The sequence below is a fragment of the Wyeomyia smithii genome, chromosome 2 (assembly GCF_029784165.1).
Source record: "Wyeomyia smithii strain HCP4-BCI-WySm-NY-G18 chromosome 2, ASM2978416v1, whole genome shotgun sequence".
Classification (NCBI taxonomy): domain Eukaryota; kingdom Metazoa; phylum Arthropoda; class Insecta; order Diptera; family Culicidae; genus Wyeomyia; species Wyeomyia smithii.
Genome location: NC_073695.1, coordinates 97,983,674 through 98,009,804, shown reverse-complemented (window position 1 = coordinate 98,009,804; position 26,131 = coordinate 97,983,674). Strand labels below are relative to the sequence as shown.

At 38.2% G+C, this 26,131-nt stretch overlaps 1 protein-coding gene across 1 annotated transcript in view; it reads right to left on the bottom strand.

Annotated features, from left to right (window-relative positions):
- The window catches only part of LOC129720988 (insulin-like growth factor-binding protein complex acid labile subunit), a 50,696-nt gene that overhangs the window by 8,303 nt on the left and 16,262 nt on the right, over positions 1–26,131 (bottom strand). Inside the window, exons 2-3 of the mRNA XM_055672991.1 lie at positions 3,977–4,994; positions 3,716–3,914 (exon numbers count right to left, since the gene is read on the bottom strand). Of these exons, the coding sequence (XP_055528966.1) occupies positions 3,716–3,914; positions 3,977–4,994 (1,217 nt within the window). The remainder of the gene's footprint in view (positions 1–3,715; positions 3,915–3,976; positions 4,995–26,131) is intronic.

The window sequence follows — 26,131 nt, the reverse complement described above, 5'->3', positions numbered from 1 at the left end:
GAGAATAAAAGTCTGCACATACACACACACACACACACACACACACACACACACACACACATACAGAAAATGCTCAGCTCGTCGAGCTGAGTCGAGTGATATATGCCATTCGGCCCTTTGGAGCACTTTTATATCTTCGGTTTTGCAAGTGATTGCTATACCTTTCTAGGAGAAAGGCAAAACCCTAAATTAATACACCTAGCGGTCAGACCCAGCCATGAACGCTTTAATCCAATAACGCTTTAATCCAATAAAGGTATATTCACTTGTTGGGTTCTAAAATAGTGATGTTGTAATTGAAGTATAAAATATGAAATTTGACGTAATGTTAGTGCTTAAAAAATAGCGAAATAAAAGAAATGACTCTTAATTTCGAACAATTTATTCACGAGCGATACCGGGAACGTTCAAATAGTACGAGACCACATTTAAATTATGTTGAGGGAGCAAAGCAGGTATAGTTTCAAATAGTCTGAATTTTTTTTCTTTCCATAACTTTTGAACCACATATCAAACTGTTATGAAGTTTGTTTTTTGTAAGTTTGAGAGACGACTCGTTCATATGAAACTAGTTATGTTAAGTCGTGTAATCTTTGAGATAATAGACTTTCGTTGTTTTAACAATTTAATACATAACGGTTGCTTAAGTTCGATTAGAATCAAATGAAATGGGAACGTATAGGGCAGCCAAACTTTGAAACCACGTGTTCAATCAGAATTCATCAGTTAACCCTTAACTATTTTCACATTTTGATACATTACAGACGAAGTTACAGTCCAATTACAGTAAAATTCAATAGGGTGTTATGAGGCAGCTAGACTTTTCATTTTACAATAATTTTGTGGAAATCGGGTCAGCCATCTCGGAGAAAAGTGAGTGAGTTCAAGTAGTCTTCGGAATATGTTCCTTTTCATAGCTGGATTTCACATTTTTAAACATAACAGGCAAATAACTTTCGAACCACAAGTTCAATCTCTATAAAATTCAGAAGTCAAAAGACATTTCAAGTAGCCCGTTCATTTGAAACCAATTTTCTTCAAATCGGTTGTGTAGTTTTTGAGATAATGATGTTTCATGATTTTTACATTTTGACACATAACCTATAAACTAAAAATCCGATTACAATAAAATTGAATAGGGTCCATCTCTGAGAAAAATGAGTGAGAATAAAAAGTTGCACATACACACACACACACACACACATACAGAAAATGCTCAGCTCGTCGGACTGGGTCGAGTGGTATATGCCATTCGGCCTTTTGGAGCACTTTTATACTTTCGGTTTTGCCAGTGATTGCTATACCTTTCTAGGAGAAAGGCAAAAACTCTTAAATTAATTCAAAATAATTTGGAAACGGTTGCATTTACGAGGCTGATTTTTTTATGCTTTTAGATTTAAAATGACTATTTCAATTGTTTAAATCAATTGGAATACAAATAATTTGAAAAATGTCGAAATTTAATATTTTTTTAAAACCCTAACCTTCCATAATTTTTTTTTATTTGTCCACCCTGAATTTTTATTAAAAGTTGCGTCATAACACCAAGTTATTAGGAATTTGTATTTTGGTCGAAAAAAATTTTTTTTTTCATTGTGTTTTTTTTGGTTAGTTCTCTACAACTTGTTATTAGCTACAATGCCCTGATCAGAACCTTTTCCATAGTGCATAGGTCCTTTCAGAGAATTAGTCTTGAGTTTTATAAATCCTTCCACCCACAAAAAAAAAAAATAGTTTGTTAAGTCAAATACGTGTGCAAAATTTTTCGACCATAGGGCATTTTGCATGGAGAAGCTTTCATACATTAATAAATAAAATTATTACAAACATGCTTGCCTATAAACAATTTTTCACCACTCTAAAATAGAAAGTAAAGTTTCGCATCATTCTGCCAATTTCTATAAGCTGTTTAGGCCATCACAAACTTTGTTGTCATTTTATGTCACTTCCCTTCAAAATTCAGCAATGTGAAAGAGAGAGTGACAATGAGAGAGTTGTCTAAAGGCAAGCCAATAATAATAACAGTGTTATTTATCAACACTCTTTCGAATGCCAGTTACGAACGTCGTAGCTTGCTTACAAATTTTCATTAATGATATCCTTTGTTTTCTTCTCGGTTTTTTTTATAAATCGTTTTCGAAATGATTTATTCACTTCAACCCGTAAAGACCCGGGACGGAACTTGTTTTTTGAAAATGCTCGTTCTCAGCACTGAAACGGCCAATTTTGGAAAACATGGAACTTTATTCAAGGGGAATAGTTGCTCTAAGTTTTGGTAAAGATGCCACCCCTCTGGACCCCTTTCCGTTTTCGTGAGACGCAAATATGTCAGTGTTTTTTTTCTAATTTTTCGAACAGATTGAGCAAACTCTGGGAATTTTCATACGTATCAATTGCTCCATGTATCAAATCATGTCAGGTAGATAAAATATGGAATGTGAGAGTGAATTTTGGAGTTTTTAATTATTTCAGTACAAAATCACAAAACTACGTATTTTCATAAAAAATCAAATAAGAAAACCGTTTTAAAATTTTAGGCTCTACATTTTTGCGGTAAGGTCTCCTGAATCCATACGCGATGAAATATTTATTTTAGCATGCAAATATTTTAAGAGAAACGAGTTTAAATTCACTAAAGTACGTATTTTCATGGACACTGATTCTCTCAGTCTCCCACATTAGGTTTAAACTTGGCTCTTCAATTTTCAAGCTCTATATTTCTAGAGTAACGTCTTCTAAATCAGAAGATTCTGAAAGATTTATTCTAGTATGCACAGATTTAGAGAAAAACGAGTTCGAATTCTCTAAAGTACGAGTTCTTATGAAAACTTGATTTTCTCCAAAACTGTGCATGCTAGAAAAAATCTTTCATCATCTTTGGATTCAGAAGACGTTACTCTAAAAATATAGAGCTTGAAAATTGAAGAGCTAAGTTGAAACCTACCGTGGAAGACTGAGAAAATTAGGTTTCCATGAAAATACGTACTTTGGTGAATTTAAACTGGTTTTTCTCAAAATGTTTGCATGCTAAGATAAATATTTCATCGCGTATGGATTCAGGAGACCTTACCGTAAAAATATAGAGCTTAAAATTTGAAGAACGGTTTTGGAGTTTAAATTTTTAGCAAAATTCGTAGCTCTGTGCTTTTGTACTGAAATAATTTGGAAACTCCAAAACTCACTCTTACATACCATATTTCATCCACCTGACATAATTTGATACATGGAGCAATTGATACGTATGAAAATTCCCAGTGTTTGCTCAATCTGTTTGAAAAATTAGAAAAAAACACAGACATATTTGCGTCTCACGAAAACGGGGAGGGGTTCAGAGGGGTGGCACCTTCACCAAAAATTAGAGCAACTATTCCCCTTGAATAAAATTCCAAGTTTTCCCAAATCGACCGTTCCAGTGCTGTGAACGAGCATTTTCAAAAAACAAGTTCCGTCCCGGGTCTTTACGGGTTAAGTTGTTAGACAAGTAATGATCATATCCTATCCATATCCGGCAACTCTTTCAATCGATACAAACTTAATTTATTACTGTTATTGTTCAATCGATCACACCTACCTTCGATAACGTGAGCAAAACTCACTTATTCAAGTGTACCTTTGTTTACTATTACATAACTCCATTAAAAAACAATTTAATGGAGACGCATGGTTATCTTTGTTTGTCGTTGTTAGTTATTCTTTTTCTTGTATCTAAACTTACCTTGGAGGAAAATTTCCAATTTGTTCGGTACCCCATGGTTACTGCATCTCGTTTGCGATACAAGATCGACGGATAGGACACGGATCATATTGTTGGACAAGTCAGCTGTACACAGCACCGGTAGACCGTGGAAATCTTTATCCATGGTGGTGAGCAAATTGTACGATGCATTTACCAATTGCAGCGACGGAAGGAAGGTCTGAAATAAGAGCAAACTTTGTAGAAATTAAAACCTAACACCAGCACTAGTGACGAAGTTACCTTAGATAGTTCTTCCAAAGTTTTCAGCTTGTTGAACGACAAATCCAGATGCTCTAAATTCTCCATGCCAATCAGATCATCGGGGGTTATGACTTCCAACAGGTTATGAGCAACGTTCAAAATCTTCAGATTGTTTAGTCCCATCAAAGCGCCGTCAAGAGATTTGATTAAATTATGCTGCAACCGTAACTCGTAGATGATCGAGCCCGAATCAACAAGGTTTTCCATTCGGCCGACAAGCTTTTCTATTCGGTTGTGTGAAAGATCGAGAATACGCAATTTACGCAAACCTGCTACTTCTTGTAGCGAAAACTCATCCAACAAGTTGAAACTAAAATTGGCCATGATGAGACCTCTCATGCTCTGTAGTGAGCCATTCAAACTGGTTAGTTTGTTCTCCGCTAGCTGAAGCTCCTCCAACCGTTCGGCTTCCCTAAATTCGTCTTTTCTCAACTGGTTAATTTTGTTATCATAAGCGCATAGCCTGGTAAGTTGTGCGGAACGTGAAAGCAGTCCATCAAAAGTGCGTAATTGATTACCTTCAATATACAACGAGTCCAGGTTTTTCAAATATTTAATCTCAACTGGAAGGTGATCGATTTTATTATTCTGTGCGAAAATAGTCATCAGATTTGGTGAAGCTAGCGGAAGTTCATCGTCAAGTGAAACCAAATGGTTATCGTTCACGAACAAGAGTTTAAGTTCATCCAAATGGCGCAGTGTTCCATTCAATGATGTTAAATTATTATGGCCCCAGTGCAGCGATATCAATGTACGCGGTAATGAATCGGTATCGATACGATGCAGAAGATTAGAGGGCATTATTAAGTGCCGGAGATTTTGCAGCTGTTTAAAAGTATTCCCATTGATGAAACGCAGCATACCCTTTCCGAAGTCTAGTGTTCCAACATTGGGCATATGCTGGAACATATCCGGCGGAATCTCTTCCAAGCGGTTCTCCGCCACGCTGAAAAACTCTAACCTTGGCAGATTCTGAAACGTCGATACCGGCAAATGACTGAAACGAGAGAAGAACAACATGCACACACAGTTCAGTAGATAATTGAATTAGGTTGGTAGTCAGTTGGAGGCACACAGGCGACGAACGATCAATCGAGCTCAGACCAGAGAATCAAAGGTGACGGGATCAATTGGAAAACATTTATTCCGAATAATAAATAACGATCCGCCCCTGAATGGTGCAGGGCTTGGATGAATGATGGGAACGGCTTCGGAGCTACGAGTTCAAAGAAAAACTGTCAATAGATGAGTTTACGTGTAATACTTTTACTGCCGTGTCTACAACGTTTCATTCCATTTTTGTTGGCAGCAAGATGCAAAATAGCGAAGCCAGTTCTTTTTTCTTCTATCATACAAAATGATAATAAAAATTGGGAGCGACTTGCATAGGTAAATTTATTTTTATAACCCGATCAGTCAACAATATTAGTATTATAGCAAATCTTGATATTTTGTTACGAACTTAAATAGAGAAATAGATAAATAGATTCAAACGATTTCTATAATTTCGGGTGAAATTCTTTTTCACTCTAAGTAACACATTTTTGGTAGCCAACAGCACAACTATACCGAACATTCAAAACTTTACGTTCATACACATATGAACTTATATTAACACATACACACAAAAATTACATGTAATAAATAAGAAATTGATCTTGGTATAATCGTCACTGTACTTATTTATAGGTCAGAATCGATTATCTATAGACTCGATCATACATAGACTCGATGATATATGGACTCGATTATGTACCATTTTAGGTTCGATTATTTATAGCAGGAAATTTTTTCTTTATTTTAAATATGACATCTAGAACTTAAATGTTGTAAGAAAACGTCCATAAAATACGTAATGCTTGAGGAGAATTTTGGCTATTTGATTCGATAAAGTATTAGCACCAATGCGAAAAATTCTGAGAATTTATACAAAAAAGATAGGTTCGAAAATACTTATTTTGTTTCCTTGTTCGTTGTTTCCGTTACCTAATTGTTTCATAGAATTGAAATTGAAATAGAAATTGATTTTGTTAAAAATTTAATGCAACACACTCGTGGCCTTCGGCCAACTCGATTGTCCGGGGCGCATGCTGTCCTTACTCGCTACCGCTCGTTCGGACGTAAACTAGGGGATTGCCCCTATGCTTCAGTAATCCGGGCAATCCAGTAGATCAGTTGTTTGCATGCGAGAGGCCGCCGCTTCCGACAAATTCAAATAAAATTCGGCCTTTCGTATAATAATTCGGCCGTTTGAGATTCGGTCGTTTGTGTTTCGGCCGTTTGGAGCTATCCCGGTCTTTGCCTAATTGAAGCTTCAAAGTTTGTGCCTAAAGATTACCTGAAGGTTAGTTTACATCCTGAAGGTTAGTCAACTTTTTTCGTATCACCTGAAATGGTAGCTGGCCTGAGTTTGACAATTTAAAATTCTTTGAAAAAGTACATGCTATCTTTAATCTGTGGGTAAAGTAGAAGTTGGATACGAAATTTGGCAGAGGTGATAAGCATATCACTGAATGCCGTATTTGCCAACGATATGGACATGGGTCTGAATTTTGTCACATGGACCCAAAATGTTTAACTTTTCTCACAAAAAGGACACATGTACAGTGGAAGAGAAAAATGTTCGTTGTGCCAATACGTTATATTTTTATCAATGCCCTGTATGTTTAGCTTTTGTTGAGACATGGCCCCAGGTGCCCAGCCGGTAAGCCGGCTGCGAAACCACGGGCGTAAGGGTGACGCAACTGAACCTGAACCATTGCCTCGCGGCTCTGCAGCTGCTACACCAAGCAGCATCTGAGTCGTTGTCGCACATCGCCATCATATCGGACCCCTACCGCATCCCTTCCGGAAACGGTAACTGGGTTGCGGATAAGTCCAGTATGGCGGCCATATGTACGACGGGCAAGTTCCCGGTTCAGGAGGTTGTCTCAACCTCAGAAGAAGGGTACGTAGTTGCTAAGGTGAACGGAGTATTCTACTGCAGTTGCTATGCTCCGCCACGTTGGTCTACCGAAAGGTTCACCCTGATGGTCGATCTCCTATCCATGGAGCTAACGGGCCTAACGCCGTTGGTGGTGGCGGGCGACTTCAACGCTTGGGCTGTTGAGTGGGGAAGTCGCTTCACGAACCAGAGGGGCCAGATCTTGTTGGAGGCTTTGGCAAAGCTCAACCTAGATCTGGCCAACGCTGGGAACAAAAGTACATTTAGCAGAAATGGCGCGGAGTCGATCATCGACGTGACGTTCTCCAGCCCAAGACGGATCAAGAACTGGAGGGTAGACGATGGCTACACTAATAGCGACCACCAGGCGGTCTGTTATAGTGTAGACAACAACGAGAGGCGGCAAGCGACGAGTAGGGCTAACACTCCGTTCGCCCGCGGGTGGAAGACATCGCATTTTGATGCCGAGGTATTTGAAGAGGCAATTAGACGAGAGCGCGAGGGGGGCAATCGGCTTCGCCCGACGCCTGACCAACTAGTTCCTATGCTATCTCGGGCGTGCGACGCCACCATGCCTAGGACTCGCCAACCTAGGAATGGGAAGCCACCGGTCTACTGGTGGACTGACGAGATAGCGGACTTTCGCAGTGCGTGCCTGCGTGCGAGACGGAGGATGTAGCGTGCGCGAACAGACGAACAGAGGACAGAGCGCCGCGCAGCATTCAGTTCTGCCAGATCGACGCTGAAGAGTGCGATTAAGGCCAGCAGGAGGGCCTGTTTCGATAGGCTATGCGCGAGTGCCAATACGAACCCGTGGGGTGACGCCTACAGGATCGTAATGGCCAAGACCAAAGGCGCGCTGGCGCCTGCAGAGCGATCACCAGCGATGCTGGAGCGAATCATCGAGGGACTCTTTCCGCGCCACGAGCCAATTCCTTGGCCTCCGGCGGTCGAGTCCCACGTCCGACGTTCCAGTATCTCAGACACAGACCAGGGATGGTCGGCCAACCTGCCGAGCACCCAATCCGTGGGCGACGACAGCCGTGTCGAGGTTCAGGGGGAGGCAAGGGTTACGAATGAGGAACTCATCGTGATCGCCAACTCTCTAAAGGTAAGCAAGGCACCGGGACCGGATGGCATCCCTAACCTGGCAATCAGGCTGGCGATAAAAACGGCCCCCGGGCTGTTTCGAGTAGTCATGCAGAGGTGCCTGGATGACTGCCTCTTTCCGGATAGTTGGAAGCGGCAGAAATTGGTCCTACTGCCGAAGGCTGGGAAACCACCAGGTGACCCATCGGCATATAGGCCTATCTGCCTGCTAGACACGACGGGCAAGGTACTTGAGAGGATTATCCTCAACAGACTCGTGAGGTACACAGAGGGTGTAAACGGTCTGGCAAGCAACCAGTTCGGCTTCCGGAGGGGCAGGTCCACGCTGGATGCCATCGCCTCCGTCACCAAGACGGCGGAGATAGCACTCCAGCGCAAGAGAAGGGGAATACGCTATTGCGCAATCGTCACGCTTGACGTGAAGAATGCGTTCAATAGCGCCAGTTGGGACTCCATAGCGCTCGCGCTCAGGAGTATCCACGTGCCGGTGTCGCTGTACAAGATTCTGGAAAACTACTTCCAGAATCGAGTACTGGTTTACAACACAGAGGAGGGTCAGAAGTGCGTCCCAATCACCGCCGGGGTTCCGCAAGGTTCAATCCTGGGTCCGGTGTTGTGGAACGTCATGTATGACGGGGTGTTGAAACTAAAGTTTCCTGTAGGGGTTGTGATCGTCGGCTTTGCAGACGACATAACGCTAGAGGTTTACGGCGAGTCGATCGAAGAGGTCGAGTTGACGGCTGCGCATTGCATAAGGAAGGTCGAGGACTGGATGCGCTCCAGGAAACTGGAGCTTGCGCACCATAAGACGGAGGTCACGGTTGTGAACAACCGTAAATCAGAGCAACAGGCGGTGGTCAGAGTCGGAGACTGTACCATCACCTCAAAGCGATCGTTGAAGCTCTTGGGGGTTATGGTCGACGACAAGCTCACGTTCGGGAGCCACGTCAACTATGCCTGTAAGAGGGCCTCATCGGCTATTGCAGCACTATCTCGTATGATGTCCAATAGCTCAGCGGCCTATGGCAGCAAGCGAAGACTTCTTGCCAGCGTGGTTTCGTCCATACTTAGGTATGGTGGGCCAGTATGGTCCAGAGCGCTAGGTACTGACAGTTACCGCGGTAAACTGGAAAGTACCTACAGGCTCGTGTGCCTGAGAGTTGTGAGTGCGTATCGGACGGTGTCATACGATGCAATCTGTGTCTTGTCCGGCATGATGCCTATCAGCATCGCCATCAAAGAGAACAGAGAGTGTTTCGACCACCGAGACACAAGGGGCATACGAGGCACCAGAAGGTCATTCTCGATGCTCCGTTGGCAGAGGGAATGGTCTAATTCCACAAAGGGCAGATGGACGCACCGACTTATACCGGAGATATCCGGCTGGGTCGGGAGGCGACATGGCGAGGTGAACTTCCACCTGACACAGATCCTGTCAGGCCATGGTTGCTTCAGGCAATATCTGCACAGGTTTGGGCACGCGGGGTCCCCCATGTGTCCCGAGTGCGTGGAAGAGGAGGAGACTGCAGAGCATGTCTTCTTCGTATGCCCCCGTTTCGCAAGAGCGAGGAGCAACATGATGGCTGTGAGTGGGCCTGGAACTACTCCGGACAATCTTGTCCGGAGGATGTGCGACGACCCGGCCATCTGGAACGCGGCCTGTGCGGCCACCTCCCAGATTGTCCTGGAGCTACAACGTGTGTCAAATCGCGGGTCAATCACCAACACGCCAGTGGTAGCTAACTACCAGTCTCCAGGTAGTTAGCTAGGAGGTTATAAGAGTAAAGAGGGTGCATCACGCACAAAAGCCACTTCCCGACGTAATACTTAACCGTCGTTCCGGGAAGACCAGGGCTGGAGACTGGAGGGGTTTTAGTGGGTCGGGACAGGGATCAGTAGGTGTCTGGGGGAGTGTAACTACCCCAGCATCTCTCCCCTAGTCTCATCCCCACACCCTGAGTTCTCTTCTCAGGTGTCTGTTTGCAGATTTCCCCGCCACCTTTGAAAAAAAAAAGGCATGGCCAGGTAAGTTAGTTCAATTTCCCAATCAATACATATTCCTAATTTTTCCGCCCAATCTTTCGACCCCTGTACAGTAGGGTGGGGGTTATTTTAAAAAATATTCGCCGGATCTGTTTTCCCAGGTAAAAAAACCTTTTTGGGGCTCAATAAGCAACATATAAAAAATTGGTTGAAATTCATTAAGGTCTAGAGATGGCGCCGATGGCCTAAAGGTCAAATACGAAACGAAAGCAGTTTTTAAACAAAACACATACCCATATAGGTAAACACGTGATTTTGCGTTAAATTTAACCGTTTTTGTGATATTCGCAATTTCAGTGTGCACTCTTGTAATCTCGGGGTATGTGATTATAAGAAAATGCACAAGGTGCCTGTATAAGTGAACACGTCATGTTCTCGAATATATTCTTGCAATAGACATCATTATTCCTCCAAAAGAGTGGAAAAGTGAAAGAAAAAGGATACCCCTCCCCAAGGAGGTCTTTTTGCCTGGGAAAATAGGTCCCGCGAACATTTTTGAAAATAAGCCCCACCCTACTGTACAGGCACGTCTGTCATATGCAAACATCGTAGGTAAGACGAAAGTGATGCCAGCAAATCCAGGTAGTTCGAAAATCACCGTTGATAAGGGTATACAAAAATGGTGACAAACAAAAATACAGCGATAAATTTAAGCCGCATCACTACTGAGAACCTCCTGCTGGCCTAACAAGCCAATTGTCGTGTGTTCGAATCCCGGCTCGGGAGAGACTTTTAGGCAGTGTCAGTAGTATCGTAGCGCTAGTCCCGCAATTGTCCTGTACATTAACAGTTGGCTGCGAAGTCTGTGTATCATAAAACAGAAGGTCGAGTTCCGATACGGAATGTTGCACCAAGGCTTTGCTTTGTGTTGCTTACTACTGAGAATATATTTTCTAATATTATCTGCTCTGAACCCTTTTAGCAGGTAAATTCTCTTTTCTGCAACAGTTTTCGATTTTAGGGATTTCCATGCTTGAAGCAATTCATATTAGAACAAATTTTTCCCTTAACATTATTCGGGATTTGAAATTCAACAATGATGATACTACAGGTCGAACTCGATTATCCGGAATTCGATTATGCGGAATTTCAGACTCGATTATCCGGAATTTTATTTTTTTTTGTCCGTTTTCAATTTTTATTCCGAAATTTTGCCTTTACCATCCCTTTTGGCATATTTGTTACCATTAAAGCCACTTCCGGCATGTTTGGGACATGTTCGAATTGAGTGAAAATAATCAATGTCCAATTGATTTTTTTTTGCTCCATAAGATTTTACCCCCTTTCGCCTCAGAAGTAACTTCAGGTTACGCCACTGCATCATACAAGTAAAATAAAGAGAAAAAATATTTATTTTATGTTCGTTAATCGCAAAATTTCAGTATTTTTTGTGTGATTCGATTATCCGGAAAACTCGATTATCCGGAATGAAAAATTTTTTGATGTTCCGGATAATCGAGTCCGACCTGTATTATACATACTGGTCGACAAAAAAGAGAAAAAATATGCGGCCCTGAAGCTCAAAATAGTTACCCTAGAAAGATTATAGCTTTTTAACCATTTCTGTGAATTTTGGATCTCCCAGCTATGATCTTTCGGCTCTAGGGCCAAACCTGTGTTTACCAGTGTAATCCAATAAAATTTTGGAATTAGAATGCTCGCTCATTAAAGCTTTTTTATGTTCCAACAGGAAATAATGTGAACATTGGAATTATTACTGAAACTTTTGTGAAAACTAACATCAAATTAAAATATGATCTTAATTAGGGGCCATCCACATACCACGTGGACAGTGGAAGGGGGGGAGGGCGGTTGTGGAATGTCCAAGGTCCTTGTAAAAAAAAAGAATTTATATGGGCATTTGTCCACGGGGGGGTTAATAATCGTTAAAAATCTGTCCACGTGGGATGTGGATGGCCCCTTACATGGTTCATAGATATGATAGAATTCAGGGTTCCGACCAGGCTTACCAGATCTACAGATTTCTCTGTAGATCTACGGATTTGTTTCACTTCTTACTTACGTGTTCATAGACAAATTTACGAATATAATATCTACGGAAATTTCAAAAATACTACGGATTTTTGAAAATATCTTAGAATACCTACGGAGTTTTTCTTTTTGCTATCCCGGGATGAATGTATTTAATAAATTTAAAGTAAGTTCTCCCCCGTTTCGATCCCATTTAAAAACCTAAATTAATCCACCTAGCGGTCAGACCCAGCCTTTCTCATTCAAACTTTTATTTGTTTAGACAGATTTACATGAACGCTTCAATCCAATTAATGTATATTCACTCTTTAGGTTCTAAAATATTGAAGTTGTAATCTATACATATAAAAAGTCAAGCCGGTCTGTCTGTCTATCTGATCCATATAGGCTCGAAAACTACCGAACCGATCGAAGTGCAAATTTGTAAGTAGGGGTTTTTGGTGCCGATAAAGGTTCCTAGGATAGTTTGAGACCCCTCTCTCTTCTGGAAGGGAGGGGTCTCATAAAAATGAAACATAAATTTCTGCACAACTCAAGAACAAACCAAGCAAGTCAAACCGAATTTGGTATGTGGATGTTTTAAGGGGTAACAAATATGTCCATAATAGTTGGACGCCCCTTCCTTTTCTGAAAGGGAGGGGTTCCATACAAATGAAACACACATTTCTGCACATCTCGAGAACCAATCAATTAAATGGAAGCAAATTTGGCAGATAAATGTTTTTAGTGGTAAAAAAATATGTCCATAATATTTTGACACCTCTCCTTCTTTTGGAAGGGAGGGGTTTAGCATGTGAATGTTTTTAGTGGTAACAAATTTGTTTCATAATCGACCTCAGGCAAAATTTTGGATTGTAAGATGGCAACTTCCGGTTTATGGAAAACAGCCAAAAATGGCCGATTTCCACCCAAAATAATAATATCTGGATCTAGAATGATACACAGGATTTAAAATCGATCGAAATTGTCTTCAAATGCCATTTTGAAATCCAAAATGGCGACTTCCGGTTTCGGAAAAACAGCTGCAAACGACCAAATACCACCCAATATGGGTATTTCCGGAACCGTAATGTTGCACTGGAGCCACAAATTGACTTCAGACAACATTTTGAAATGCCGAGTACCGGTTTGTGAAAACAGCCTAAATAAAAAAAAAAACAAATACTATCCAATATGAGTATCTCTGGAACCAGAATGATGCAATGAGCTAACAATTGACCTCAGGCACCATTTTAAATTGCTAAATGGCAACTTCTAGGGAACAGTCGAAAATGACCGAATAATGCTCAATATGGAGATTTCCGTAATCAAGATGATGCATAGAAAACAAACACTAACCCTGGACACCATTTTGAATTTAAAGACGACCACTTTTAGTTTCTGGAAAACAACCAAAATAACTATATACCTCCCAATATGAATATATTCAGAATCAGGGCGATGTACAGAAGCCAAAAGTCGAGAATGTTGTTATTTCGATAAAACCAATTATTTTAAACGATTTGTTATTTGATTTTGATCATATCCTATGGCCGATTCGTCGTGCATTTGGAGACTTTAAACACATCGCAAGGAATCAATGAGTTTGGAACGTTCAAATAGTACGATACCACATTTAAATTATGTTGAGGCCTCATATATCGATCAAAGCAGGTATAGCTTTCAATAGTCTTTGAATTTCTTTTCTTCCCATAACTTTTGAGCCACATATCAAATTATTATGAAGTTTGTTATTTGTAAGCTTGAGAGATGACTCGCTCGTATGACACTAGTTATGTTCAAATTAGTCATGTAATCTTTCTGATAATAGACTTTCGTTATTTTATTAACAATTTCATACATAACGGTTGCTTAAGTTCGATTACAATCAAACGGAATGGGAACGTATAGGGCAGCCAAACTTGAAACCACGTGTTCAATCATAATTCATCAGTTAACCCTTAACTAGCCCGCTCATCTGATAATAATATTAATCAATTCGGTTGTGTAGTTTCTGAGATAATAAAGTTTCGTGATTTTTACATTTCGGTATATTACAGAAGAAGTTACTGTTCGATTAGAGTAAAATTCAATAGGGTGTTATGAGGCAGCTAGACCTTTCATTTGACACCAATTTTGTGGAAATCGGGTCAGCCATCTCTGAGAAAAATGAGTGAGTCCAAGTAATCTTCATAGCTGGATTTCACATTTTTAAACATAACAGGTAAAGGAATAGTCCGATTGCAAAACAAATCAATAGGGTCTTATGGGGCAACTAGACCTTCCATTTGGCACTGATTTTATGAAAACTGGTCCAGCCATCTCTGAGAAACATGAGTGAGATTAAACAGTCTTCAGAACACGTTTCTTTTCATAACTTTTGAACCACGAATTCAATCTTTATAAAATTCAAAAGTTAGGGGTTTTTCAGGTAGCCCGTTCATTTGAAACTAATTTTGTTCAAATCGGTGGTGTGGTTTTAGAGATAATGATGTTTCATGATTTTTACATTTTGATACATAACCTCTAAACTATTAATCCGATTACAATGAAATTGAATAGGGTCTTATGGGACGGCAAGACCTTTCATTTGCATTTAATTTCATGAAAATCGGTCCAGCCATCTCTGAGAAAAGTGAGTGAGAATAAAAATCTGCACATACACACACACATACAGAAAATGCTTAGCTCGTAGAGCTGAGTCGAGTGATATATGCCATTCGGCCCTTTGGAGCACTTTTATATCTTCGGTTTTGCAAGTGATTGCTATACCTTTCTAGGAGAAAGGCAATAAAAAGTTGTTAGTGACAATAAAATTATGTACTTCTTTTTTAACCTTTTATTCGAAATTTGACCAAAATGGAAACGAATTCTACATTCCAAAATGAAGAAAGAGAGATGAAGAACTGCAATGATTATCGAGAAGAAAATTTAGTGTTGAAAGATACCAGAAAGGATTATGATAATAGAGCAAGTTCAGGCTACTTCGCAAATCGATCCTGATTGATAGTTTCCGATTTCGCTGAAACATTGCACAGTTGTTCCTTTTGATAAAGAAGTCATTCTTTGGGGGGGACCCTACCCTGGAAGGTCGAAAAATAATAAGTTTTTGTGATTTTTTCTCTGATGTTTAGAAAAAGGCTAAGTTTTAGAGTGGTTTGGCTGTTGATTAAGGTTTACACTGAATTCTGTTTTTACACCACTTTTTTTACGTGATTTTATTTCACGCGATTTTTTTTATGCGATTTTCTCGAATTTACGCGATTTCCTTGAAATTCCGCGATGTGTGACATGGGAAATATTGTTTATGCGCCAATATGTAACACACACGAACATACACACACATACACATACATAGACATACATACACACATACACACACACTTACCACATAGCGAAAGGTTTTGTAACGACGCGATTTTTTTTACGCGATTTGTTCGAAATTACGCGATTTTTTTTACGCGATTCTTTTTTTGCGCGCACGTATCAATCGCGTTAAAAGATAATTAAGTGTATTTCAAGATGTATTTTGTATGTCGTGGACTATATTCAGGTAAATATTACGCTATTGACAGCGGCTCTCACGAAACCATGTTTTTTCAACTGGTGGCACGTTTTTTCTCAGAATCTACTGAACCGATTTGGCTGAAATTTTTTTAACGAGGAAAAATCAATTATCTAGCTTGATACATAGCCTTTTTTGATATCTGAATTTTTCAATGTTTTATGAATTTTTAAATAGTTTATTTTAACTAAAATGGTCGCCATTTTGGCAATTTTTGGGATTTTCAAAAGAAAAAAAAAACGTCTATGTAACAAGTTAGACAATCTATTTTTACACGCTCAGAAAATTTTCAGCCAAATCGGTTCAGTAGATTCTGAGAAAAAACGTGCCACCAGTTGAAAAAACATGGTTTCGTGAGAACTTTTTTGTTCCTGTCTCTATGAACACGAGGGAACATTTTAGTCTTTGAATGAGCGCGGGTATCGGCGGGGATACCATTTAAAACTCTACATAAAGTTGGAGTGCCAAGTATTTCATTATACTTATTTTGTGGAGGGCTTATTTCCATGAAACGACTTATAAAAGAATATCTGAAGTTGTTAGAATGCTAGAGTGAGGCTATATAATGATTTCGATACTATTATAACATTCATTACTATTTCTGCATTCTGTAATAAATCACATGGGCAAACAACGTGAAAATAGAGAAGTCGTGAGTGAACAAGAAGCCTACTTTCTCAACTATGTTAAATGTATGACAACAATAATAATCCGAACATTCTGATGATTTCTCACTAGCTTAAACCCTGCAGAAATGATTCCCGAAGAGGGCTTGCTCGATGCATTAAGTAGAAAAATTGACGTTTTTCCGACTATATGCAGTTCCAGACTACTGTGCAACAGCGTAATACTCACTATATTTGTATCCAGGACATGCAAAATACATCTTCAAATATACCTTAATCAATAGCCAAAACACCTGAACACATCACTATACTTTAAACATCTGAAAAAAAATCACGAAAATTTATTATGTTTTCGACTTTCCAGAGTAGGGCCCCCCTTAATATCAGTTCATGTAGACCCACGACTGTTGCTTCGAAGGGCCTATCCAAACAATTTGACCGATGAATAAAATATGTTATAAAAGAAAAACGGCTTGTTTGATTGCTTGTTTTGAATTATTTTCCGTAATCGTAAATTTGCAAAAAAACATCTAAGGGAACATTCGATTATTACGTAACGATCGAAAGAGGGGTTGGAAAGTTTTACAACACATACAAAAAATTTTCAAGGTCGGAAAAAGAGAGACATAAGACGAACTAACAGACATTCTCTATTGGACCATGTATGGCAGAGAATTTACCCAGAACATCCAGAAAATACTTGAAAGGAATTACTTAACACAATGAATATGGGCGTATGTGTGTATATGTATTTGTATGTATGTATGTTGTGTGTGACCCACACATTCTATTTGCCCACAAACTAACGCCGAACTCCATTGAAAATAGCCCCTCCATCTTGCAACAGTAGACGTTTTATATGAAAATGTAAGTAAGTTACTCTAAATAAGGCTGTGTGCGTACGACATATAATATTTCACACGGTAGACACGTACAAAACCTTTAAAAAGGTTGCTGTTTCGAGATGTTGTTGTTACTGTCTCTCGGAGGTTTGCGGCCGATTCGCAAGTCTATTTGGACAGCCCTTTATTTGTAAACGATGTCTAATATGTGTTATCCTGCATTATGCACAGTTTAACCAAAAACATTGGAATTAAAAATGTTTTTGAAAAAAGTGTGCGTAAAATCGAAGTACGTAAAATCGAGGGTGCGTATAATCGAGGTATTCCTGTACATCGTAGAACTAATTTTTTTTTGCTCGATCAAATTTTCCAAACTGTCACAAAATATCTCAAAAAGTCATTCCATTTTTTATACATTTAAGACTACAATGTGTGCTACAATCTGTCAAAATTTGATGATGGTCAAATAAAAAAGTTATTATTTTAAATAATTTTTCAATCAAAAATGGTTTGTTTGGCTTAGGATATGTTTACAAAGTATACAAAATTAAACAAAGAGTTCATCAGATCAGTTCTAATTAACTCCGATTTTAAGAAGTCTAGACATTTGTCAAAAGTTCATAAAAATAATGAACGGAGGCACGGTGCTCCCACAGACCGTTATTATAAAAAATGCACCAAAGGATCTGAGTACACTATTCGAATCGTTATATTCGTCCTAGATCTCTGGTTTTCAAAATCGTCGTACTTTACATTTTCGAGTACTACCCTTTTGAAGGTCGTATAGTACAAAAAGTGATATAAAACGACGAAATATTTATCCAAAATATTTTCGACACATTTCAAACATTATGTTTAAGACATTTACAATTGGTGGAAAAATTTAATTGAAAATCTCACACTGCACATTGATCTAAACTCGAAATATCGTGATCGTTTCAGATTTGACTGTGAAAAGTTGATCGATGATACAGACTGCAATAAAAGTTAATGCCAAATTCTTTTTTTTTTTCAATAGGGGGATTTGTTAGTAGCTTAAGTATTTATGATAAATATTAGTAAATAATGAGTATGTGTGTCCAATCACAAATGGTGACTTCTCAACATTGTTAGTAATTTGTAATTTTAATTGTTAGAATTTGTTTGCTTTCGCAATTAGGACTTATCATTCGTAGGGATTTAAACCTACTTGTCAAGAAAGGAAAGTAAACTTACAACTAACTTAAATGCTAACTTATTGGCTATAAAGAGAGCTTATCGTAGCAATTGAGGATTGCAACGATTTTTGTCGAAAATTGTTAATTATTTTATTTGACATAGCTTCTAATGGTTCAACACCAGTAAGTCTATGTAATTCGAGTGTACCAAACCAAGGAGGACGCTTCAAAATCATTTTCAGAATTTTATTCTGAATCCTTTGGAGCGTTTTCTTCTTTGTTGAACAGCAACTTGACCATATCGGTACAGTATAAAGCATTGCTGGTCTAAAAATTTTTTTGTAAATCAAAAGTTTGTTCTTTAAACAAAGTTTGGAATTACTGTTAATGAGAGGATATAAACATCTCGTATATTTGATGCACTTGGCTTGTATACTCTCAATGTGCTCTTTGAAAATAAGTTTTTTATCGTAAATTAGGCCCAAGTTCTTTACCCTATCAGACCAACTTAAAATAACCCCATTCATCTCGACAACGTGATTATTGTTTGGCTTGAGGAAAGAAGCCCTAGGCTTATGAGGAAAAATTATCATTTGAGTTTTAGAAGCATTGGGAGAGATTTTCCACTTTTGCAAGTAGGAAGAAAAAATATCTAAACTTTTCTGCAATCGACTGCATATGACACGAAGGCTTTTTCCTTTTACGGAAATGCTTGTGTCATCGCAGAACAATGACTTTGTGCATCCTGGAGGCAAATCAGGAAGATCTGAAGTGAATATGTTATACAGGACTGGGCCCAAGACAGAACCTTGAGGCACACCTGCTCTAACGTGAAATCTATCAGATTTTGAATTCTGATAGACAACCTGCAGAGTTCGATCAGTGAGATAATTTTTCAAAATTTTGATTAGGAAAATTGGAAAATTAAAAGTTTGCAATTTCGTAATCAAACCTTTATGCCAAACACTGTCGAATGCTTTTTCTTACGTGTGAGGAAAAAAAACCGAACAACTTTTGAATTGGTCTACGATTTTGGAGTGCTGCACAAATCGAAAAATCCTTTCCCATAAAATGAAGATCCACTTTTATATAACTGGTAACACGACTAGTCGATTCTGTCAAGTGACGATTAGTTGGGAAAAAGGCGTGGTCGGAAGAAGATCGTCGTAAATTGATTTGCAATTTTTGTGAGCGAAATGAAGAAAAATCTATAAGTGAAGTGTTCCACTATTCTAAAGATCTTGGATATAGATAAAAACAGTTATATACATTATTGACAAACTCTTCGAGAATGAAAATACCTTCAAATAAAAATCTGGTTCCGGACGAAAATGCACTTTGCAAGAGTGCAAAGTTCGAGCGAAATTAAGGGCGTAATCATATCGTGAGCTGGGCAATAAATAACGATTGGTTCAAAAACGGTGAACAAGTATCTGCATGAAATAGGTTTAAAACTTTAAATATAAATACCATAAAAATTACAAAGTAGTGTTTTGGCCAGACCTTGCATTGTCAATTTATGCTAATGCAAGTTTAGCGAATTTGCGGCAAGGCAATATCGGGTTTATTCCGAAAGGGAACAATCCTCAAAATGTGCCACAGCTGCAGTCTATTGAAACTTTCTGAGCAAATTTGAAGCGAATGGTCTACCATAAAGGTTACAGAGTAGAAAACGTCGATTATTTGATATAAAAATCGAGAAGAAGCTCAAAACACTTGAACCATCCGGAATTCAGGAATCTATAAAGCAAGTACCCCAGAGGATCAGAAAATCAGCGCGATGTGGAGCTGAGTTTTTCCCATGAGGTTTGTAAATGAGCAATTCTCGCTGAAACCGCCCCACTGGTGACATGAGGTCTTTCAAAAAGGATATTTTTATGCCTAAATAATTGAAAGTAGCGAAAATATGAGATAACCACTTTGGTTAGTTCATATTGATGGACCCCTCGGGCACAAATCGGTTAAACGGTTTTTACAAAACTTGATTTTTGAGCAATTCTTGACCTTTTTATTGATTTATTTCTCTTGAATTTGTCATTGAACCCACTGCAACCAACACATCGTTCTCAAGAGGAATGATAGAGCTTTCATTTGAAGTAGAAAAAAATTGGCCGCCATCTTGGATCTCGCTGCCATATTGGATTTCATCAGACAAACGTGTTTTTGAGCAAGTTCGCAACCACCGATTTCAATTTTGACATCACCATTGGAAAGCTGTGGTATGTGGATGGCCCCTATCAACAAACTTAGGTATGGTATACCAAGGTATAGTATGAATCAAGTATATCCCGAGTAATCTGGAAAAGATCTGCGTATGCCAGCGTTAATGAAGTAAGAGTAGAATCATCACTTTTTTGATCCCTAGCAAATTCTTATCGACGAAAAGGGTACGTTTACTATCTAACGAAATTCAGCCAAATGATTAAAGGCTATTCAAAAATTACGGTGCGTGGGTGCACTTACTACCTGTGTACTAGGAATACTGACTGTCCACATCATACGCACACCACAGGCTCAGTATATTGCGTTGATTTGATATTGGCCGCACGTCATGCGTTGTACTGTTTGAAGATCGATTTTGAAAAGTGACCAGAATGACAACGTAAACTGAATGCTCACCTAATATTTTGAATGTGTCTCAAAGCATTTTTTCTCAGCTTTCCGATGGTGATGTCAAATTCAAAATCGGTGATTGCAAACTTGCTCAAAAACACGTTTTTCTGATAAAATCCAAGATGGCGGCGAGATCCAAGATGGCGGCCATTTTTTTTCTACTTCAAATGAAAGCTCTATCATTCTTTTTGAAAACGATGTGTTGGTTGCAGGGGGTTCAATGACAAATTCAAAAGAAATAAATCAATAAAAAGGTCAAGAATTGCTCAAAAATCAGTTTATGTTAAAACCGTTTAACCGATTTGTGCCCGAGGGGTCCATCGATATGAACTAACCAAAGTGGATTTCTCATTTTTTCGCTACTTTCAATCATTTAGACATAAAAATATCCTTTTTGAAAGACCTCATGTCACCAGTGGGACGGTTTCAGCGAGAATTGCTCAAATGAGTTACATTACTTGAATAAACAAACAAGTATTGAAAAATAAGTTGCGCAAAATTTTAATTTGGAATTGAAAGTTTGTTCGGATTTTTTTCCTCATACGTTATGTCTAAAAGAGCAGCTCCAGTGGGATAACCTTCAGATTTGTTAGCTCGTATCATATTAGTAACTCTGAGTAATTGTTGAGTTGTGGAATGCCCATGGCGAAGTCCAAACTGTTCATTTGCAAAAATTGAATTTTCGTTGATGTGTGACATCATTCGGTTAAGAATAATTCTCTCAAACAGTTTACTTATTGAAGCAAGCTGATTGGTCGGTAACTTGAAACTTCAGCTGGATTCTTATCCGGCTTTAAAATTGGAGTAATTTTTGCATTTTTCCATAATTTGGGAAAATATGCAATTTTGAAGCAGCAATTAAAAATTTACACTAAAAATTCCATTGTGCTCTCAGGGAGATGCTTGATTAGTATATTAAAGATTCCATCGTCACCAGGTGCTTTCATATTTTTGAAATTTTCAATAATTGATTTAATCTCATTCAAGTTAGTTTCAATTATTTCTGCAGGTAAAAAATTCTGGGAAGAAATTAAATCAAATTGACGTGTGACTTCATTTTCAATTGGACTCACAAAATTCAAATTTGAGTTATGAACACTCTCAAACTGCTGAGCAAGTCTTTGAGCCTTTTGTTCATTGGATACAAGAAAACGTTCACCATCTTTTAAAACTGGAATAGGCTTTAAAGGTTTCTTAAGAATCTTCGACAACTTCCAAAAGGGTTTTGAATATGGTTTCAATTTTTCAACTGTAGTCTCAAAATTTTGTTTTCTCAGAAGAGTAAATCTATGTTTAATCTCTTTCTGTAAATCTTTATAAATAGTTTTAAAAACAGGGTCACGAGAACGTTGATATTGACGTCTGCGGACATTTTTCAAACGAATTAGAAGTTGAAGATTTTCGTCAATTATTGGTGAATCAAATTTCACTTGAGACTTTGGAACAGAATAGTTCATGGCATCAACAATTGCACATTTTAATGCTTCCAAAGCGGAATCAATATTCACTTCGTTTTGCAAATCAAGCTCATTATTGAAATTTCTCTCAATATGAGTTTTGTATCTTTCCCAATTAGCCTTGTTATAAATAAAAACAGAGCTCATAGGGTTTAAAACTGTTATTGGAAGATGGTCAGAATCAAAGCCAGCATGTGTGATCAAATCACTACATACATGACTTTGATCTGTTAGCACTAAATCAATTGTTGAAGGGTTTCTTACAGAAGAAAAGCATGTAGGACTATTCGGAGACAAAATAGAATAGTATCCTGAAGAACAATCATTGAATAATATTTTGCCATTGGAATTACTTTGAGACCATGACCGATGTTTAGCGTTAAAATCGCCGATTATAAAAAATTTCGAACGATTTCTGGTGAGTTTTTGTAAATCACCTTTAAAATAATTTATGTGCTCGCGTGTGCATTGAAATGGTAAATATGCTGCGGCAATAAATAAAATCCCAAGTTCAGTTTGAACTTCAATTCCCAAAGTTTCAATAACTTTCGTCTCAAGATGGGGAAGAGCACGATGTTTGATTCGGCGATGAATAACAATTGCAACTCCACCGCCGGAACCCTGAATCCTATCATATCTATGAACCACGTAATTGGGATCATATTTTAATTTTATGTTAGGTTTCAAAAATGTTTCAGTAATAATTGCAATATGCACATTATTTACTGTTAAAAAATTAAAAAGCTCATTCAAAAGTTTATTTAAAATCATTGCTAAATTTTAAATTAGAAACAATTTTAATTGTAAAGTTGGTACCTATTTGAATGGCTTAAAACATTGATTTTGCCTGCAACATGGCGTTCATGAGATCGAACATTGCCTGTTGCACAAAAGAAAGTTTACCTGCCGTAATAGGCCCCAGGCAGTTGACATTAGAAAAAATATTTTCGGTAGTAATATTAGCTGGGGTAACAGGTGTACAATTATTTTCCAGCGTGTTTTGCTTACCCATATTAACGGTCATTTTCGAACTACCAACATTAGGCGGTAGAATGTTCGAACTACTTGTAACGACGAGTTTTCACTTTTTAACCCCAGATGATCAGCGATCCTGCACACCTTCCTACTTCACAATGCATTGCGTGCTCATCTAGGCACTCGTGTCTTCAACGCAATTGACTCACTCATCAGAGGACCGTTGCTGGTGATAATTTTGTTCAACCTAGAGATGTAGGAAATGACGCGACCTGCTCTGCTCTGGTAAACACTTCTGTTAATAATAACTCTCATTCTTTAGCTTCTACACTCGAACACCCCACCACTACCGAGATCTCTGTATATTGCCAAAATTTTAATCGCATGCGAGGCGCTCACAAAATTAACGAAATTCAAAAAAATGTACTATCCTGTTCATTTTCTGTTATTTTAGCAACCGAAACCAGCTGGGATGAGGGTGTTCGCAGCGAAGAAGTCTTCGGTTGCCGATATAATGTCTATAGAAATGACCGTAACTATCAATTATCTGAAATGAAATCCGGTGGTGGTGTGTTGATTGCGGTGTCAGTAGACTTTAATTCAGCGCTTATCGACACCATTCAGTTTAAAGAGTTCGAACATGTTTGGGTGAAAGCAGAACTAGCAGGAGAGACACACGTATTTGTCTCTGTCTATTTCCCTCCAAATAATGCGCGGAATGAAATCTTTGAAAAGTTTCTTCATGTTGTTGAAAATATTGCATCTAAGCTGTTACCTGAAGTAAAACTCCACATATACGGTGATTTCAACCAACGCAACATTGATTTTATTCCGGACATCGATAACCATAGCATTTTACTTCCTATTATTGGCGAAAATGAAACGCTGCAACTTCTTTTTGATAAAACCTCTAGTCTTGGTCTTAATCAAATGAATCATGTGAAAAATGGACAAACTTGTTATCTAGATCTGTTAATGTCCAACATGTCCAAGTCTTCACTACTTTTGTGTGACGAATTCATTACAACCATTATGGAAGAACGAAGTTTATCATACAGCAATAGAGTTTTCTTTATTTGTGCATGTGAATAAAAGACCTGACGAATATGAATTCGAAGATGTTTTTGACTTTCAGTCAGCAAACTATGATGAATTAAAACATAAACTAAATAGTATCAACTGGCAAGATGTATTGTTTGAAGACGGAAACGTCGATTCGGCTATAGAGAATTTTTATAACATATTATCTGATTTATTTATTAGCGAAATACCATTGAAAAGAATAAGACGTCATGGCAATTCCAAATACCCAGTCTGGTACAATAGACAAATTAAAAACTTAAAAAACAAAAAACAAAAAGCACATAAAAAATACAAAACTCATAAAAATCGTGATGCTTTAACAACTTATCTTAACATTTGCGGCGAATTAAACGATGCCATTAGTAACGCGTTTGAAGAGTTCACATTAAAGACTGAGCTTGAAATCAAATCAAATCAAAATTTTTTCAAATATGTTAAATCAAAGTTAAAATCTGAAAATTTTCCTTCAAAAATGCAACTGCATGACAAAGTTGAAGAGAACCCGGCATACATCTCTGATCTATTTGCTGATTTTTTTCAACAAAATTATACAACTTTCTCCGAATCTGATCGTGACTATACATTCTTCACCAACTTTCCTGAGTTTCCCAACTATTTCAATATTGAACATGTCACGCGAAATTGAAGATACTTTAAAAGCTCTGGATGCGTCTAAAGGTCCGGGACCAGACGGAATTCCGCCAGCATTCATGAAACATTTAGCTAAAGAGCTAACTTCCCCGCTGTTCTTGATTTTCAATATGTCGCTGGAATCCGGTTGCTTCCCGAAATTCTGGAAAAACTCATATCTAGTGCCTGTGTTCAAATCTGGTAAAAAAACCGACATTAGCAACTATCGAGGCATAGCCATTCTTTCCTGTATACCTAAGCTTTTTGAAGCAATAATAAACAAAAAGTTATTTCACCAAATAAAAAATAGAATAAAAATATGCGTTGGGGTAACGCAACACGGTTTTTTCAAAGGGCGCTCAACAACAGCTAACTTACTCGAGTTTATTAACTTCTCTTTGAACGCAATGGATAAAGGTAATTATGTTGAAACCTTATATACTGACTTCAGTAAAGCTTTCGATCGCATTGATATACCCCTGCTTCTCTTCAAGTTACGAAAAATTGGAATTCATCCACAATTACTCAAATGGATTGAATCGTATTTGACGGATCGTCAACAAACAGTCAAATTTAAAGGTAGAATATCAAAACCTATTCAGGTAACCTCAGGAGTTCCTCAAGGCTCTCACTTGGGCCCTCTACTATTTATATTATTTGTAAACGACATTTCCTTTATTCTAAAACATGTAAAAATTCTTATTTATGCCGACGATATTAAACTTTTCATTGAAATTAAAAACGCTGATGATGTAAATATTTTTCGTAACGAGATAAAATATTTTTACATTTGGTGTAAAAGAAGCCTTCTTCAGCTAAATGTTAAAAAATGTAGTTCGATGGCTTTTGGCAGAAAAAAAAAACATGCTAAGCAATATGATTTCCTTAGGAGATCAGGTAGTAGAGAAAAGTGAAAGAGTTAGGGACCTAGGAGTCATACTCGACTCAAAATTAACATTCACTGATCACTACAATACAATTATTAATAAGGCTAGTAACATGCTCAGTTTTATAAAACGTTTCTGCTAAAATTTCCAAGATCCATACACAATAAAAACACTTTATAATTCCTATGTCAGAATACTGTAGCATTGTATGGTCTCCGTTTTCTGCAACAC